This window comes from Arvicola amphibius, chromosome 15, assembly GCF_903992535.2.
Source record: "Arvicola amphibius chromosome 15, mArvAmp1.2, whole genome shotgun sequence".
NCBI lineage: Eukaryota > Metazoa > Chordata > Mammalia > Rodentia > Cricetidae > Arvicola > Arvicola amphibius.
In genome coordinates, this window is record NC_052061.1 from 4,526,817 (window position 1) to 4,545,219 (window position 18,403).

General features: G+C 50.2%; 1 protein-coding gene across 1 annotated transcript in view; it reads left to right on the forward strand.

Moving 5' to 3' along the window:
* Positions 1-18,403, forward strand: part of Cngb1 (cyclic nucleotide gated channel subunit beta 1) — a 57,903-nt gene that overhangs the window by 19,342 nt on the left and 20,158 nt on the right. The window contains exons 14-20 of the mRNA XM_042054239.1: positions 1,042-1,119; positions 6,184-6,372; positions 6,846-6,960; positions 7,309-7,381; positions 13,589-13,754; positions 16,068-16,175; positions 16,633-16,790. Coding sequence (XP_041910173.1) covers positions 1,042-1,119; positions 6,184-6,372; positions 6,846-6,960; positions 7,309-7,381; positions 13,589-13,754; positions 16,068-16,175; positions 16,633-16,790 — 887 coding nt within the window. The remainder of the gene's footprint in view (positions 1-1,041; positions 1,120-6,183; positions 6,373-6,845; positions 6,961-7,308; positions 7,382-13,588; positions 13,755-16,067; positions 16,176-16,632; positions 16,791-18,403) is intronic.

Below are 18,403 nucleotides of genomic sequence, written 5' to 3' on the forward strand. Positions count from 1 at the left end.
TTCTATGGCTAGACCATAATTCTTGTTTGTTCGCTTGATTTTAGACAAGGTCTCACTGTGTAATCTTGGCTAGCCTGGAGCTCACTATGTAGATCAGACTGGCCTTAAATTCACAGAGATCTGTCTGCCTCTGCTTCCCAAGTGCTGGATTAAAAGTGTGCACCCCTACCCTAAGCCCAGCTTCCACTGGTGACCGCTCTAGTTGAAGGCATGAACCTCGGAGAGCAGAGCCTAAAAATGAGGCAGACCAAAGTCTCATGCAATAGCCAACTTTATTCAGCGCATCAGATGACTGATACTCTGAGAATGAAGAAGAATCACATGAGCAAAGTGTGCAATCACAAGGGTCAGCTGAACGTGGCAAAACCACGGTTTCTATAGAGACCGGAACAAGACAAAACATAGCCAGCAGTGACGAATGAGCTAGTGTGAACTCGCTCCTGATTGCCCCACCTGGGAGGCCCATCCCAAAACCGATTTCATGTTTTTCAAGAAACTGAGATCACAAGACTCTTGTCTTGTTTTCCTGGGGTTTTCTCACAAGCACCCACAATTCCTCTCACACGACTCCATTCTTGGACTGTGTCCTGACACTCCACTGGTGACATTTAGGTTCTGTGTTGATCATATTACTGTTTTAACCAGATACTCAAGGTCACCAACTTACACAGAAAGAAGGCCCATTTTAGCTCATAGCTTCGGAAGTTCAGTTTGGAAGGCAGTGGCCCTATGACTTTTGATCCCATGTTGAGGCATTGGTAGGAAGGCAAAATGACGGATTTCACGTCAGGGAAGAATTTGAAAAAGAAGGGGCTGTTACGATGAGCAATTCAAGCTGAGCAATACGTAAGGGGGAAACTGAGGTCACTGAATCTCAGAGCTGCCCTCAAGTCGCCATCAGGACAGTGTAGACAAGTTGGGACTACTGGCGAGGAGTCTCAGGTGGAACTGTGGGAAGTCCCAGAACACACAGCAGAGATGGGGTGAGGTGGACTGGAGAGGCCCTGGAGGAATCATCTCTTGCCTCTGGCCCTGACCTAGGGAGTTGCCTCAGATTCAAGAGGAAAGAGAAGAGGAGGAGGAAGAAGAGGAGGAGGACGGGGAGGAAGAGGAGCCTGTGTGAGTAACTTGTCCCGGGCTGGCGGTGGGATTAGGGGATTCTGGGGTGGGATGCTTTCTGCCTTTGTTCTGTGCTAAGCATTGTTGGGCGTTAGCCAGAGGACTGGGAAAGCCAAGGTCTCCACTGTGCTCAAAATGAGACCTCAGCCCAGTATCGCCCCCTCCAACTCACACAGGTGCATCCCTGTGAAATCTGAAACTTGAGCTGGTTGTTTTCACTACCGTATCCCAGATGCCTGGTACACAGTAGGCATGAAATAAATGTAGAATTAATGCATGTATAGATGCATGACTGAACACACATACTTCTCTTTAACAGCAAAGCCAAGGTTGTCTCCCCATGTATGCATGTATACACACACACACACACACACACACACACACACACACACTCATGCCAGTGATTCTGAGATCTGATAGTATCTACAGCTACCTTAGATTCTACTCTGCTGCCCTGTAATGCTTGATTCCCACATCCACGCTGAGGTGGCATTGAAGTCTACACAGTGGATTTTGAATAAAGATTAAAAAGTTTAAGGCAGATCCCTGACCTATTCGGAGCTAGAGAGAGACTGAGCGTAAGAGTTGGCAGAGCTGTGGGCTGGGGCAAAGCAGGGAATGGGTGAGGAGATAGTCCCGGCCAAGCACAGGACCAGAGAGGGTCAATGCGAAGGGTCTGAAGGACTCCCCCAGTGAAGGGATGTGGGGTGAGAAGAGCACACAGTCAGTGTTCAAAGCGGGTCGCCTCTGAAGCAGGATATGACAGCCTTGGATCCGGTTTCCCAAATGTCACAGGGAGCACTGAAGATTTGTGAGCAGGACAGAGGGACAGGCAGGGAAGCAAGGAAGCAGTTGCCGTGGACTGAGGAAGCCTTATTTGTCCCTGACTCTAATCCCTTGCCTTGTTCCTCTATTTGTCATGCTACCTACAGTCCCAATGCTGTCCCAGACCTGTAATCCCTGGCTTGTCTGCTCTGGCCAGAGCTTGCGGCCCAGCAACACCATAAGTGTTCAGAGAGTAGCTCTGCTCCAGAAACGGTACCATGCCTGTCAGCAAGGCTACCTGGCAAGTGACTTCCCTCTCCAGTGCCCACCCCCACAACTGTAGAGGGCTGACAGTAGCCCTGCAGAGGGGCCACAGAGATGGTAGCCAGTGGGTGAAGAGGGGTCTATCTGGAGCAAGGGCCCATTGGTGGCTAACATTCTTGTCCCCAGTAAGGGCTATTTCATCCACAGTTAAGAAACAGCTAACCACAAAAACCACATAAGATGTATGTAGAACCCTATGAGCTAGCATCGGCTCTCAAGTCAATCTCCCTCAGGTTACATTTTGTCTTCCCAACCGTGACGGGGAGCCACAATTTCCTCTTGCCTACCTCCAGTGATGAGGGAGCTCATCGCCTCTCAAAAGCTACCTAGAGACTGTGGAGACAGCTCAGCTCTATCTCCAGAACCCACAGAAATGCCAAGTGATATGGTGGCCTGCCTGTAATTTATCCCTTGAAAGGTGGAAGTGAGATTCCCAGAGCTAGCTGGTTAGCCAGACTAGTTAGCTAAAGTTCTGGATCAGTTGAGAGTCTCAATGAGTATGGAAAGTGATGGGGGAAGACCTCAGGCCTCCACATCCCACAAGCCCGTGTGTACACATATATGAACATGCTTAGATATGTGCACAAACACCATATATGTGCACATGTGAACAACTTTTTTAAGAGTAAAACTTTCCGAGCCAGGTGTGGCTGCACGCTCCTTTAATCCCAGCATTCAAGAGGCAGAGGCAGGCAGATCTCTGTGAGTGCGAGGCCAGCCTGGTCTACAAAGCAAGTTCCAGGACAGCTGGGGCTGCTACACAGAGGAACCCTGTGTTGAAAACAAACAAGCAAACAAACACACACAAACAGAAAGAAAGAAAGAAAGAAAGAAAGAAAGAAAGAAAGAAAGAAAGAAAGAAAGAAAGAAAGGAAGGAAGGAAGGAAGGAAGGAAGGAAGGCAGGCAGGCAGGCAGGCAGGCAGGCAGACAGACAGACAGATAGATAGATAAGTTTTCCATCCTGTCCCTAGCATTATGAAAGTCTTTCTTTTGGGAAAACAGCCCTCTACCTCTTCCCTTCACACCATAGCCAGGTGTGAGGGCCAGATGTTGCCTCTACCTTAGTGCATACTGGTGTGTGCTCTGCATTCCACACACCTATATATATATAGTGCTGGCTCTGGATTACTCCCCCACTGACCCTGTGTGTCTGAAAATTCTGGCACGTACCCCTGTTCTTGAACTGAACACCTTCAAAGGCCAGTGGCCGCATAGGCCCACACCAATGTATACGTGTGTCTTCAGGCATAGTGACATGAGCATGCATGTATATGTGTATGACACCCACTGGCTACACACACGCACATATGCATTTACACACATGCATCATCACACCGGCTCTCATGTGTGCATAAAGGTACTTGTGTACATGTTTGCGTGTGTCTACTCAGCGCAGATACCCCAGGCACGCATACATACACACAAGTGATCACCCACAATTTTAAACTCAGAGAGCTTTTGGGCTCTGTGATGACAGTCAGTGATCCTAGGTACACACATAGGAGGTGTGAATCTGGGGACAGGCTGACCTGAGTTGTTACTGTCTGGGGAAGGATGCCCTTGGCCAGCTTCGCAGAGACACAGGTTACTGATGACGTGAAGGCCTTGGTAACGCAGATGGTCACCTAGCAACCCTGTCTCTGCAGGCAATAGCTCTGCTTTTCCTAGCAACCTTGGCCCATGGTCCCCACCTGCCCTCTCTGGAGCGTTCCTGCAGTTCCCTGCCAGCCCATTGGTGTGGCTAGAAGCAGGAAGGACCAGTGGCTCCATGCTGAATCAGTCACAGCATCATAGAAGCTGTTGTCCCGGCTGACCCAGGGCTCTTTGCAGCTCCCCTCATATGCTGCAGTGCCATTGTCACAGCCCCAGGCTGACTCACTGCAGCATGGGCCCCCCTACCAGCAGAACCCGAGAGAACCAAGTAGGTGGCTGCTCCTATCTTTGGGCTCTTGTCCTCTCCTCCTACTGAGCTGGGATTTCAGAGGAGGAACATGTCGAAGGTGATCTACAGACCTGAACTGGGGGAGGGGGCATGGCCTGTGGAGGGTGGGGGAGGAGTAGGCTGCTAAACGTAGATGCTGACATGGTTACTGTGTCTTATTACTTAATCCAGGGGCCTGCTGGAGGCCTACCTCTGCTCTTCTGGGCAGAGATCCCTGGGACTTGGGAACTTTCTAGACGTTGAGGGGCTACCGCTTCCAGGCTGAACAAGAGGGAACCCTGGCAAGTACTGAGCACAGGGTTGTGTAGAGCAGTATGGCCTTGGTACGCGGACCCCTCTGCAGCCCCTTGGTAATGCGGACAGGGCCACTGTTGTGCTAGTACACTGCTTTGCTGGCTGAGGTTGTTTATCAGACCGTGTGTGCGATGTCCTAGCCTGCTGCCCAGGCTGCCCCTGGGATTAGCTGTAAGGATCCAAACAGATAATGAGAGATGCTAGATCGTGTGGAGACAGGGGAAAAGGCAGGTCCGTTACTGAGCCCACTTCACAGACAGGAACATTGAGCTTCGGAGCTGTGTTCTTGGCTGCCCTGCCAGGAAGCGTAAGGTTGAGCCTGACTTTTCCAAAGTGAACCGCAGACAAAGGCAGCATCTCACTGTGTTTGGAGAGAAGAATCCAGAAGAATCCTGAGACAGCACCTAGTATTCTTATGGCTTATTCTTATCAGGCTCCCTGATCCTCTGACTTCAGACAGTTCACACAGGGCCCTGTCTTTTTGACATAGGAATAGAGGAGGAAGCTTGGGGTTCCAGGCAGGGTGGCTCGCCCTAGGCCACAGACACCTGACACTGGGAGGATCTGGACAAGGAGGCCTCTGCTGCTGAGTGCTGTAGACAAGCCCAGCGACTGTTCTAGAAGGCCCATCTGCATGAGGCCAGTTTCTGCTTGTGGTGGGAGGCATAACACCACAATCTGTTAGGAGACCAAGAGAATATTAGAATAGTACTTTGACGGAACCTAAGGCCTCGCGGATGTTAGGCAAGCTCTCTATCCTAAGAAACTTCCAATTTCTTTTTTAAAAAAACAGATCCAAAGAAGAACTTGCAAGATATAAATTGACATTGTTCTTCACACAATGCCACCAGGAAGTAATTTTAACCTATTTTTAGGGGTGAAGAGATGTGTGAAGGCTAATGTACCAGGACATGGTCAATAAGGCAGTGTGGACATTCAGGGTGGCAGCAGGCAGCGGAGCAAGTATCTGTACCTGGACTCACCCTGCAAAGACTGTGTGACCACAGGCTGTCTGTAGACCTCTCTGAACCTGGGCTTTCTAAGATGGAATAATCTCACCACAACCCTGGCAGGGTTATTTGGATAAAGGAGCAGGGAGATGACAATGTTGCAAACAGCTTGGCACATGCCTGGCACACAGCTCATGGAAGCTGCCATGGCCATGTGAGCACATGCTCATTCAAAATCCTTGGCAGGAGACTTCATATAGACTTCACTATATCCTGTCTCAGCCCCAGCTTACCCACCTTGGGAGAACTGAGAAGTGGCCCTTTGGACAGATATGACACCTTGGAACATCTGCTATAAACCCCTGGGGGCAGGGCTCTGATGGGAGGCAGGACTTAGTTCTAACTACAAAAGTCACATAAGAATCTGGGCTTGGAAGTACATGCGTGGAATCCCAATACCAGGAAAATCACAAGTTGTAGACCAGCCTGTAATACGTGGCAAATTCTAGGCTAGCCTGAGCAGCGCAGACTGCATTTTCAAACATACGTGTGTGTGTGTGTGTGTGTGTGTGTGTGTGTGTGTTGGGGTGTTTGAGATTGATTTCTATGTAGCTCAGCCTCAAACCTGCTATATAACCAAAGCTGGTTTTGAACTTCTTATCCTCCTGCCTCAACCTCTTGAGCACTGGGCAGACACATGCTAATGTAGCATCCCATGTCAAGACATTCTACCTGAAAAACCTGGTTCAGATTCCTCTGGAGAATGAGATCTGACCCCCTCATTCCAGAGTGGGAGCCCCATCCACACAGATGAGAGCCCTTCTGTTTGCCACAGTCTCCTCCCTGCCCCTCCCAGGGCCTCCACCACCCCCCACCCTGTCACTTGTATATACTTGCCAGCTGATGTCAGGGAGCCTCCAGCATTGCGCGGTTGACGCAGAACTCACAGGGAAGAAACAACAGGGCCTTGGGTTAAGGTTTGTGATACTGGTTAGCGGCCACTTTACTTCTGTTCACCCACCCCATACTGGGGATGGAACCCAGGGTTTTTCACAGATTGGGCAAATGCTCTACCACTGAGCTACACACCAGCCCTTGTTTTTCTTACATAGGTTTCCTTGCCAGCAGCCACCAAGGTTTTCTTCAGGCTTGGGGAAACCCGGAGGTTCACCCCAGAGATGCCTCCTTGAACGTCCCCTGTGGTGTCCTCTTTCTGGACCGATCTTCTCCCCAGTCATCCTTGAGACGCAGTGAATAAGCTACTTCCTTGGGGAAAGTCCTCTTTCCTTGTGTGACTGTGGCCTTTACTGCAGTCCCTTGTCTCAGAGAGTAGTCTATCCGTGTGGATGTGATCTAGTTTCTGCCGTCTCTATGTCCCCTGTTTCTGGTTGGCTTTGGAAATGACAACCTTCACTAACACTGTCTCTTTCCTCTGTCTCTTGGGTCACAGTGTCCTGCTGGATAGCTGTTTGGTGGTACAGGCTGATGTGGATCAGTACCAGCTAGGCAGGACACAGCCACAGATAACATCGCTGCAGGTAGAGAGCCCCAGGGAACCTGAGGCCGTTAATGATGGGGTTTGCTGGTGAGCTGTCCACAGGACAGAGAAGGCTAAGATTGGAGGGACTGATGTATGGGGTGGAGGAGGTGTGGTCCTGGAGTAAAGATTCTGGGTGGGGGGGGTTGCTTGGGTAGCTTTGTCCCCTTGAGCAGGGCCTCATGTGGGTCTTCTCAGCATATGAGATAATTCCAGGGTTTAGGGTCTTGAACTTCAATGCATACTTCCCTCTATGGGTGGTAAGCTACCTTCTTGGATGGCCCAGGAGATGAGCTGCCCCCATTGGTACGGGGTGGGGTAGGAGTTGGGAGGAGTCCAATGAGGCACCCGCTCTCCTCCCTATGTGTCTCTGAAGGAGTTGCCAGAGGAGGAGGAGGTGGAGGAAGTGGAAGAGGAAGCAAAGGAGGAGGAGGCCACAAGCTCAACAGGTAGGAGTGACTTTGTACAAGGATGCCCCAGGGACTTTCTGGCTGGTGGCAGCCTAGGGTGGGGCCCTCTTCCATACCCTTCATCTCCTTCCTGCCTGGGGTGCCTCCATTCTGTCTTAGGCAAAAACCCTCCTCTGTGTCTTGGGGCCATATTGTTTCAACTAGATGATGTCTTTCAAAGGTACCGGGGAAATGATGCCCAGAGCATTGGGGAGTCTTGCCCTGCCAGCCCCTCATGCAACCTCCTCCCAGGAAAAATTGTACCATAACCTGTGCAGGGAGCCTGGGGGGTCGAGGGGTCTGTGGCTACACCCCATCCTTCTGAGTATGTCCTGGGTGGGGGGCTCCATCTATACCCAGCTCTGTACTGTGGTCTTCGCCATCACAATCCCAGGCCTGGTGTCCTCGTCAGTGGTCCTATTGTCCTGAAGAGACACCATGACCACAGCAACTCTTATAAAGGAAAGCATTTAATTGGGGCTGGTTTACAGATTCAGAAATTTGGTCCATTATTGTCATGGGGCTGGCGGGGGCAGGGGGAGGAGCTTGGCTGAATACAGGCAGACACACTGTTGGAAAGGTAGCTGTGAGTTCTACATCTGCATTGGCAGACAGTAGGAAAGAAGAGAGACCCTGGACCTGGCTTGAGCATTTGAAAACTCAAAGCCCCCCCCCCCCCCGTGGTACCCTTCCTTCAACAAGGCCACACCTAATAGTGCCACTCCCTATGTGCTATGGGGAACTATTTTTATTCAGACCATTATACCTGGTATCTCCAGGGACTGGGTGCTAAGGAGGAGGCTGAACCATTGTCCCTGGGAAGATGACATTGAGAGGTCTGTGGGGCTGCATTCCTTAAGCACCCCCACATTCTGTCCTTCAAGCTTCTGGTCCTTGAGTTGCCTGGTGAGGCTGGTAGATTATTTTACTGATGGCAAAACAAAGGCGTGGTGTGTCCCAGTGTAGGAAAGTGAAGGCACAGACTACTTTGGCTTCTGGCTCCTCCTTGCTGTGGAACCCAGATAGCTCTGTCAGAGTGGAGCAGGGCTAGGACCTCCCACATAGGCTGAATGGCAGCGCAGCCTGCCACTCAAAGTCTTCTCATGGACATCAACTCATCTCTAGGAACCTATGATGTTCAGGCTAGACCCTAGACATCTACAGAGATGCAAAGGCTAGAACAAACGGCATGTTGGCTCCATCCTCTTCCCCAGTCAGTCTGGGAAAGTAGTGCTCACCCCTACTCAAAAGCTGACACCTCAGTGTCCCCTAGAAACTGCTTAGAAATACAGAATCCAGGTCCTACCAAGCCCCGCAGAGCCAGGATCTGCCTGCTGTCTGCCTCACTGTCTGGTGACTGTCTTCATGTTAGCATTTGAGGCAGTAGCTTTGAATCCCACTTCTCGGATAGCTGGAGCAAGGCTGGATGGATATCAGGACCACGTAAGCCTCTTCTAGGGATTCTAGCCCCAGGGTCCTAGCACTGTGTCTGTTTCTGGCGGGAAGAAAGATGAATTGGTTGCAGGGTTTCTTTGAAGAGGAAAATTGTCCTGAGCTCAGCACATTGGAGCCTGGTTTCTGAAGTTCCAAGTCTTTCTGCTCCAGATTCTGAGTCTGGTATCTTTTGAATCTGACACGGGGGAATACTATTATGGTTGATAAGCAGACTCATGGCTCCAGGAAGAGCCTTGGAGCTACTGGGTGGACCATCTGTGTCCCTTGGTGATGCTTTTAAGGTTGAGCGTTGGGAAAAAGAGTGATGTTTCAGACCTGAACAGGGCTGATGCAGCGGGCAGGTGGTAGGTAGGTCTATGTAAGTACTTGGGAGGAGCCCTCACTATCTTCCTCAGCTCAGCTCCTGATTACAGTCCCCAGGGTCACGCCTCTGCCTGCCACCTTCTGGACCCAGTACCATGGCTAAACCAGGCCTGAATATGGAACTGAATCACTTGGTCCAGGACCAGCCACCTGGCCAGGAGGGACCCAGGCCTGGCCCCCCAAACCCGGCCGAGCATCTCCCCAATGTGCCCAGCTATCGTCCCACAATCACCCGCATTCCTGTCCTCGTTTCCCGGAGGACAACCTTGTCCAACTCCAACTTCGCCAAGGAGACCAGGAGTTCCATCCGTCGCCTGGGTAGTGTGACCTTGCCCCAGCATGCTTGGGATGTGGCACAGTAGAGTTTCTGCATGGCTTGGGCTGTCTTTCCACCTCTGTGGCATGCTGTGGGGAACTTGCTTTGAGCTCATGGAGTTCTCTTTCTTCTAAATACGTCCCACCTACTTTGCCATGCCTTAAGGGGGTTAGTCCTTTTCTTTCCATATGCCTACAGCGTAACAGTTAGTGATTTAGTTCTTTGACTATATATGCTTTCTGCACATCATCATTTTATACAGGCAGTTATCCCCACTCTAGTTTATTTTTTTAATAAGTCATCCCTAGCTGGGTGGTGGTGACATATGCCTTTAATCCCAGCACTTGGGAGGCAGAGGTAGGCAGATCTCAGTGAGTTCAAGGCCAGCCTAGTCTATAACAAACCCTGTCTTGAACTTACCTCCCCCCCCCCCGAAAAAAAAAGGTCAGATCCTTAGATCATGAAGCTTGGGAGGAATGCTGGTAGAAGGGGTAGGGGGTCACTCCATCCCTAACTGAATTTCTGTGGACAGTCAATAGCGTCTGCAGGCGTGGGAGTCAGTTTTCTTTAAGGATATGGCTTCTGGTAGGTCAACCATGCCCCCATGGATGGCCTCCTGCCCAGAAGGTTACATGAGGAGCACAAATTGGAGTTGATAGGTTATTATAAAAAATACAAAGGACATGAAGGTAGGGGGAGCAGGAAGGTGGGTGGGCCTGGGAGGAGTTGGGAGTGAATATAATCAAAATACATTGTATGAAATCCTCAGGAATTATAAATAAAAATGTTTTTAAAGGAGGGATCAGGGGCTATGTATGGAAGGAGGGAAATCAGATGGTGGGGTGATGTGAGGTCCATTGTAGGTAGACTTGCCTGACTGAGAGTCTGCTGGGCTTTCTGAGGGTCATCGGTATCTACTATTTCAGGAATGGTGGAAGCAGGCAGGTGCAGGCAGGAGAAGCAGGCAGGTGCAGGCAGGTGCAGGCAGGTGCAGGCAGGCTGGGAGAAGGGGTTCTCAGGATTCAGTGCAGATTGAGGGCCTGTCCGAACTAGTCCCTGGGCTGCTACTGCTAACTGACTAATGAATGATAAGGTAGTTGGGGACTACAGGTGCCCTGAGGTAACCTCTGTCCCCTTCTGCCTGGTGTAAGCCAGTCTGCCCACTCTCCCTTTGATGTGACAGACATTTGTGCTGACACTGGGCCAGGCTGTCTCCAAGATCAGAGCAGGTAGCAGGAACAGGATACTCCATACAAAAGGACCTGGTTGTCCTTGTCTGTTCTTCCTGAATCATGTGGGCACAGAAAGGGGCAAGGACACTCTGATCCTCCCTACAATGAAGGGTGACAACCAGGCTCTGTCTGCTGCTCCACAGAACCCCTAATTTCTGTCCCTTTTCTGGACCTTCTTATTGTTTTTATCTAATTATATGTAAACAGGAAAACTTTCGATGGTTAGTCAAATGGACAACTGGCGTGGCTTGCCCTAGACAGAAGGTGTCAACAGTTTGCTTCTGTGTTGCAGTGATAAAATGTTGAACAAAAGCAACTAGGGTTTATTTCAGTTTATACTTCTGGGTTCATCACTGAAAGAAACCAACACAGGCTCTTGAGGCAGGAACCTAGAGCAGGAAAGGCATGCTGCTTTATCCCATTTCAATTAGCAATTAAGGAAATACTTTCTAGACATGCCACAGGCTAATCTGATGGGGGCAACTCCGGATTGGAAACTCTCTCAGATTAAGTCTGGGCTCTGTCCAGTTGATAGGTAAAGCCAAATAGGAGGCTAGGTCTAGCCCAGCCCTCAGGAAGACTGAAGCAAGAAACCAAGACTCTACCTCAGAACAAACAACAAATAACCCACACACACATACACCAAAAAAACCCACAACAACCCAGAAACAGAAACAGAAAGCATCAGTAGGAATAACAACAGATACATGGAAGAAAATGGACCTGCGAACTTCTCATGAGACACAGGGCCTGCTGAAGGCTTGGGAGGGGAGGAGAGAGGAAGGGGGGGGGGAGGGGAGGAAAGGGAAGGAAGGGAAAAGAAGGGAAGGAAGGGAAAGGAAAGGAAGGGAGGGAAAGGAAAGGAAGGAAGGGAAAGGAGGGACAGAGGGAGGAGAAGGGAATGAAGGCATGCTGGCCTGCAAGATGATTCAGTAGGTCAGGTGCTTGCTGCCAAGCCTGGTGATCAATCCCCAGAATGGAAGGGGAGAATCATTTCCTACAAGTTGTCCTGTGACCTGCACACCACACACACACACGCACACACACACACACTGGCATGTGCTTACACACCACATGTAATAAATAAATGTAATTATTTTTTCAAGACAGGATTTCTCTGTATAGCCCTGACTGTTCTAGAACTCTATGATCCAGGCTGGCCTTGAACTCAGAGATCCACCTGCCTCTGCCTCCCAAAGGCTGGGATGAAAGGTGTGTGCGGCCAACCCCAGCTCAGTAAATGAAATTTTTAAAAACTTCCCAAGACAAAGGGAAAGGGAGGGAATGCATTGTAAGTGCTCAACAGTAAACATTCTCTCACTATTCTGGTGGTCTTTCTCTTTCTAATATTCTTAGTGTAGGTCAATCTAATATAAACCTGTCTCATCTGAACTGCCCTCTACAGCTGATTGCTTCTCCCCCCGTTGGGAGTGCGGCAGTGGTGGAGTCCTGCCTAGGGTAGGCAGAAGGCATTCCTTGTCTGGCTCCCTGAGTCATACTTTCTGAGAATGGAGCAGACTGTATGTACATGCTGGGCCTGGAGCTGAGGCCATGGGGGCAGCATCGGGACCCTGAGGTCTAAGTTTTGCTGTCCTTCCTCTTCTGCTCCCATGGTGACTAGTGGGCAGTGGATGAGGCCTCTCCTCTTCTCCTGAGCCTGGAAAACCTCTTGTCAATCTAGCACAGTGGTTCTCAACCTTCCTAATGCGACCCTTTAGCACAGTTCCCCAACCATAAAATTATTTTACTGTGCTACTTCATAACTGTAATTTTATTATTGGTAGGGATCCTTTTTTTCCCATGGTTTTTCAAGACAGGGTTGCTCTGTAGCTTTGGGGGCCTATCCTGGAACTAGCTCTTGTAGACCAGGCTGACCTCGAACTCACAGAGATCTACCAGCCTCTGCCTCCCAAGTGCTGGGATTAGAGGCGTGTGCCACCACGGCCCGGTTTAGGAATCTTAATTTAAATATCTAATAAGTAACTCCTGTAGGAGTCGAGCCCACAGGTTGAGAACTGATGATTTCTAGCAATTGACATGATCTGCCTCAGTGTTTAAAACAGTTTCCCATTCTTGCTTGTCCTCCTCCAGGGGATGGGGAACATATGACTTTAGTAAAACAGACACTTAGGTCTGAGGCCCCCTTTCCTTCCCATCGGATGCTATAAGCTACACCCTGGACTTTCCATGGTGGCCGTGAGCAGAAGCATCCCAGGGACAGTGATTTTAGAGTGCCTTTCCTGCCTTGCTGGGGAGCAGGCTGCCGCTAAGGCTCCCTACTGGGTGTAGTCAGCCCTCCAGTGTCCTCTAGGTCCCCAAGGTGCCACATGCAGACTCCCCAGGAAGTACCTGATCCTGAGAAAGAAGGCCCCTGGCTTTTTAGAGGTCCAAGTAGACAACAGGTGACTTCTGGGGGCCTCTGGTATAGGCGTTAATACCCTCCAAAGCAGATTCCTGGATAAACACGTGACTAAGACAGCAAAACATCTGAACTGGAGCCCCTTCAAGAATCCAAGGCCTTGGTTCCTGCCCTCCCTACAGGCATGGAAGATGTAGTTTCTCCTACCTTGAGAAAGGAACAGATGGGCCTGTCTGTGTGATACTTAGTCCCAGTCTCCCCAGGTCGCTGCTGCTTTCTAGACTGGGAAGTTAAGAGAGAGCATTGAGGCGCATTTCCAGCTCCTGCGTTTGGGGCTGGGGTGGTAATAATAAGCAAGGGTCTCAGGCCGCATGGAGCTTGGCTGGGAACTTCAGCAGGGAGGCAAAGCCACCAGAGACCCTTGAAATACAGCCGCAGGACCTGACTTCTCTCTCTGACTATCCCTTCCTTCCTCTTCCCAGTACCAGGCACAAAGGAGCACCCAGAGCTCCAGGTAGAGGACACGGATGTTGATACTGACAGTCTCCCCCTCATCCCAGAGGAGAAGGTCCCTTCACCGGAGAGACCACCCTCTCCCACCAAATCTGATACCCTCAGGGTCCCGGGCTCCGCTGCAGCAGTCCACAGGTTAGTCGTGATGATTTGTTTGGGCTTTTGTCCTCGTGGTGCCACTAACCCATCTGGGAAACAGCAGGGCTGAGATCTCCTTTGCTGGTGGTCCTGAGAAGTTCTCAGAGTCCTAGTCCAGACACCCTCAGCTGCGGGACAGGGAGATGCTGCCACAGAAAGGCAAACCTTTTCATATACACTGAATGTGACAGCTAACTCCTACCCCTTTTTATTTTGTTCTATTCTACATTCAGAGTATTGCTTCCTAAAGAACACATATGATTATAATTGACAGAGTGCTAGGCCTTGTTTGTTTTTCCTCTTAATTTTTTTCTTTTCCAAGCTCAGAAAGAACCCTGCACGCTAGTCAAGAGCTCACACTCGCAGCATCTCTGAACAATTTAAAAAACTTGTGTATTTATTTAGTGTGTGCAGGTGCCATGGCGTGCGTGCAGGGTTCAGAAGACAACTCTGTGGCATCGATTCTCTCTCTCGACCTTTGCGAGATCCTGGGGGTTGACCTTTGGTCTCCAGTTTTGTGCAGCAAGCACCTTGTCCCATGGAACTGCCTCATCCACCAGCGCCCAGGGCCTCCTTTTTGAACTGAACCACTTGACTGTGTTAGCACAGTGTCGTGGCTAAAGCACCCAGCCAGACCATCCTGTGGGCCCCTAGCTGATCCTAGTGCCACTGAGTTCAGCACACGGACCCCCATTCTCACAGCTGGGCAAACTCTGTATTCGCATTCTGTCCCACGAGCCCAGGCATGCTTGAATTCACAAGCTTCCTGCCTCTGCTCCCCCAGGGTGTGACTGTGGAGGTGTGCCATCACACCTATCCTAACCTCTTTTATTTTTTGTGTGCCAAAGGACCTTTCTATGCAGGCCCATCCACATGCATTGCCGTGTTATTCTCATGGGGAAACACTCACGTTTAGGTCCTAAGCCCTCATCTCGTTCCCTGCTGTTCCGACCCCTCCCTTGACAAGTTAATGCATTGCCTTCGTGCGCTAACATGCCTATCTATGTTCGTGCGCTAGCATGCCTATCATCTATGTCCCCAGACTCTGGGTTCCATGCGTTCACACTGGGCGTTTTGTGTTTATATGCTAATATGTGTTTTTGGGAAATGGCCGTTTTTCTCTTCTATGTTTATTACCTCATGTTTGCTTCTAAGCCATGTGCTGATAGCATGAGCGTCTAATCTCAGCACTCAGGAGGCTGAGGCAGGAGGATCACAAGTTCGAGAACAGCTCAGGACACATGACAGGATCCTGTTTTAAAAAAATGGGAAAGAAACCAAGAGAAACACACACACACACACACACACACACACACACCAGACAGGCACACACAGAGATACATAGACACACAGAAATCATTCCTGTTGACCTGACCTGCATCTTCCAGGTACCATCTATGTGTTTCTGTATTAACTTACTCTACTCCATCCTAAGCAGATCTTTCTCTGAGGCTGGGGACGGTTTTTGTTGGGTTTTTTTTGTAATGTTAATAAATTTCCATCTTTCTCAGGTTTTTTAGTTCCTCCATAAAGCAACTCATCCCCACTCCTGAGGGTGGAAAAGTCTAGAGAATTAATCCTAAGATGCCAGTGTCAAATATTCCAAGGGCCCCGCTGCCCACAGCAGATTTAATCAGACAAGATACTAGTGGCTCCAAATGCAACCGTCTGTGGTCTTCCTGAATGAAAGGGCCTCCCCCAGATACCTTAGCTTCATTCTTTAGTTAGGAGCCTAGCAATAAGGAGGGGACTTGTTCAAGGTCACACCGTGGTCTGGAGAATGAACTCCATGGCTTTGTCTCACAGCTGAAGGGTGGTATGACATGAGGGTGAAGTTGGGAAAACTTCAGATCAGAAACAGGAGGCGGAAGGACAGACGGACACTCAAGGTCACACCATGGTCTGGAGAATGAACTCCATGGCTTTGTCTCACAGCTGAAGGGTGGTATGACATGAGGGTGAAGTTGGGAAAACTTCAGATCAGAAACAGGAGGCAGAAGGACAGACGGACACTTAGGCAGAGACTTAGCTAAGGGACAGCACCTCTTCATGTCACTGGGTAGATTCAGTGCCGCTTATGGAAGAAGAGTTGGAGGCTCTTTAGCATTTAAGTTCTGTGTCAAGGTCGGACTCTAAGTTTACCTGATACTAAGTCCATGCTGTTCACTTTGGGCCAGGCCACTGAGAGGTGTGCAGACCGAGGTCCCAAGATCAGGCCCTCTCTCCTCCCAAGAACCAGCTTGAAGCCCGTCATTTACTTCCATTGGCCGGCCTTCTCTGAAGGGCACATACCTGTCTGGGTCCCTACAGGAAGAAGCTACCTTCTCAGGACGATGAAGCCGAAGAGCTCAAGGCATTGTCACCGGCTGAGTCCCCAGTGGTTGCCTGGTCAGACCCCACCACCCCACAGGAGGCTGAGTAAGTGGGGGGTCAATATGGAGATCCACGCATTAGCTATGTAGACTACACTGTTGGAATAAACAGGTCCCGATGGTCCAGCGGCTAAAAAGACAGAATTCCTCATATGTTATAGCCACAGATCTATGTGTTTTTCAGATCAGTGGAAGGCTCTGTTGCATGCAGTCATTTAGGGACCCAAGTGTCAGTGACTCTGCTATCTTTGTGCCGTTTATAAGAAGTTCTGGTCATGACTAGAGAGAGAAAACTTCAGCCACACATGGTGGCACAGGCCTATAATCTCAGCGACTGCAGAAGCTAAGGGAGTGAAATGTGTCTGATATTGTCAGGAAAAAAATGGCTGGAGTGGCCTCCCTTGGGCTCTGCTAGAAGTGGAGGTGTAGACATTACTCAGCTTAGGCCTGGGGTCCTGGACGCCCTTCCTGTTTGGTGTTTATCCTTGGCCGTACTCCCACAGTGGTCAGGACCGTGCGGCCTCCACAGCCAGCCAGAACAGTGCCATCATCAACGACCGGCTCCAGGAGTTGGTGAAGCTGTTCAAGGAGCGCACCGAGAAGGTGAAGGAGAAGCTCATTGACCCCGACGTCACCTCCGATGAGGAGAGCCCCAAGCCCTGTGAGTGGGGGTGGAGGTGGCCATGGGCCAAGGAGGGTAGGGTACCCGAAGAACCCCATCACCTACTCATGGGGAGAGTGGCATAAGCAAACGGTTGGGGTGTGTGAGAAAAGCTCAGACCCCCAAACTTTGGAGTTGGGGCTTAGATATGTACTCAGGAGAGAAAGAAAGTCAAAAATGAGCTTGGTCTTCCCACAGCCAGTGGCTTATAGACTCTTCTGCCTCCTTCTCCCATAGTGGAGGAGGCTGGGATGTCTATCTTAGGCTGGCTCTCAGCCATAGCACAACTGCTCTGGGAACTCTCTCTCTCTCTCTCTCTCTCTCTCTCTCTCTCTCTCTCTCTCTCCCTCTCCCTCTCCCTCTCCCTCTCCCTCTCCCTCTCCCTCTCCCTCTCTCTCTCTCTCTCTCTCTCTCTCTCTCTCTCTCTCTCTCTCTCTCTCTCTCTCTCTCTCTCTCTCTCTCTCGGCCTGGCTGTCCTGGAAGTCATGCTGTAGACCAGGCTGGTCTCAAACTCAGAGATCCTACTGCCTCTGCCTCCTAAGTGCAGGGACCAAAGGTATGTGCCGCCGCTGCCCAGCGGCAGGCTGTCTCTATGTTCAGAGGCACAGACGCCTTGCTGGGGCCAACTGAATAGTTCTTTATTTCTTTTTTGAGACCAGATCTCATTCTATATCCCCAGCTGGCCTGGAACTCACCCAGTAGTCCCAGGTTGACTGGGAACTCACGGCAACCCTCCTACATGCTGGAATTACAGGTGTGAGCCAGCGTGCTGGTCTAACATCTCCTTCCTTTAAGGAGTTGTCCAACAAGGTGATGAATGTCTGGAATCCCTAGCACTTGGGAGTCTGAGGCTGGAGGATCACAAGTTTGGGGCTAGCCTGAACTATATAGTGAGATACTATCAGAAACAGAAACAAAGACAGAGAAAGAAAATTTACAAGGATGAACTCAAACATGTTTTTCTTTTTCTTTTTTAAATAGAATCTCGCTGTGTAGCCCTGGCTGGCCTCTAACTCACTTTGTAGACCAGGCTGGTCTTGAACTCACTGAGATCCACCTGCATCTGCCTCCCAAGCATTGGGATTAAAAGTGTGTACCCCTATGCTACAAGCTTTTTGTCAGGGATATTTTCTAGGTTTTTCTGACAAGGGTTGTACACTGGGACTCAAATGCCCATGCCAGATTATCAGAGACCGACTTCGTACTCCTAACACTAGAAACACAGCCGTGTTGGACCCCTAAGAGCCAAGGTGCAGCATCACAGACCCACGTGAGGCTGAATCTCAGGCAGATAATGGAGCTGAGTCCTACTCTGAGAAGTCTGAATTCACAGGTCCCCGAGTTGGTTGAACCCTTCAGCATTTTGAGTAAGGAAGATGGGAGCATTGGCACAAAATGTCCTGCCCATCAAAGGAGCAAGGAGCCCACTGACATACAGACATAGACAGACACACACACACATACACGCACACCCACACACACACACACACACACACACACTGAGATGAAGTGTGCTCTCGAGGAGCACCTCCTGGCTGGGGTGTAGGAAGAGCTGCCAGGGACTCCCGGCTGCTGTGCAAGAGGGAGCCTTGGAGTTCGCCCCTAAAGAACGT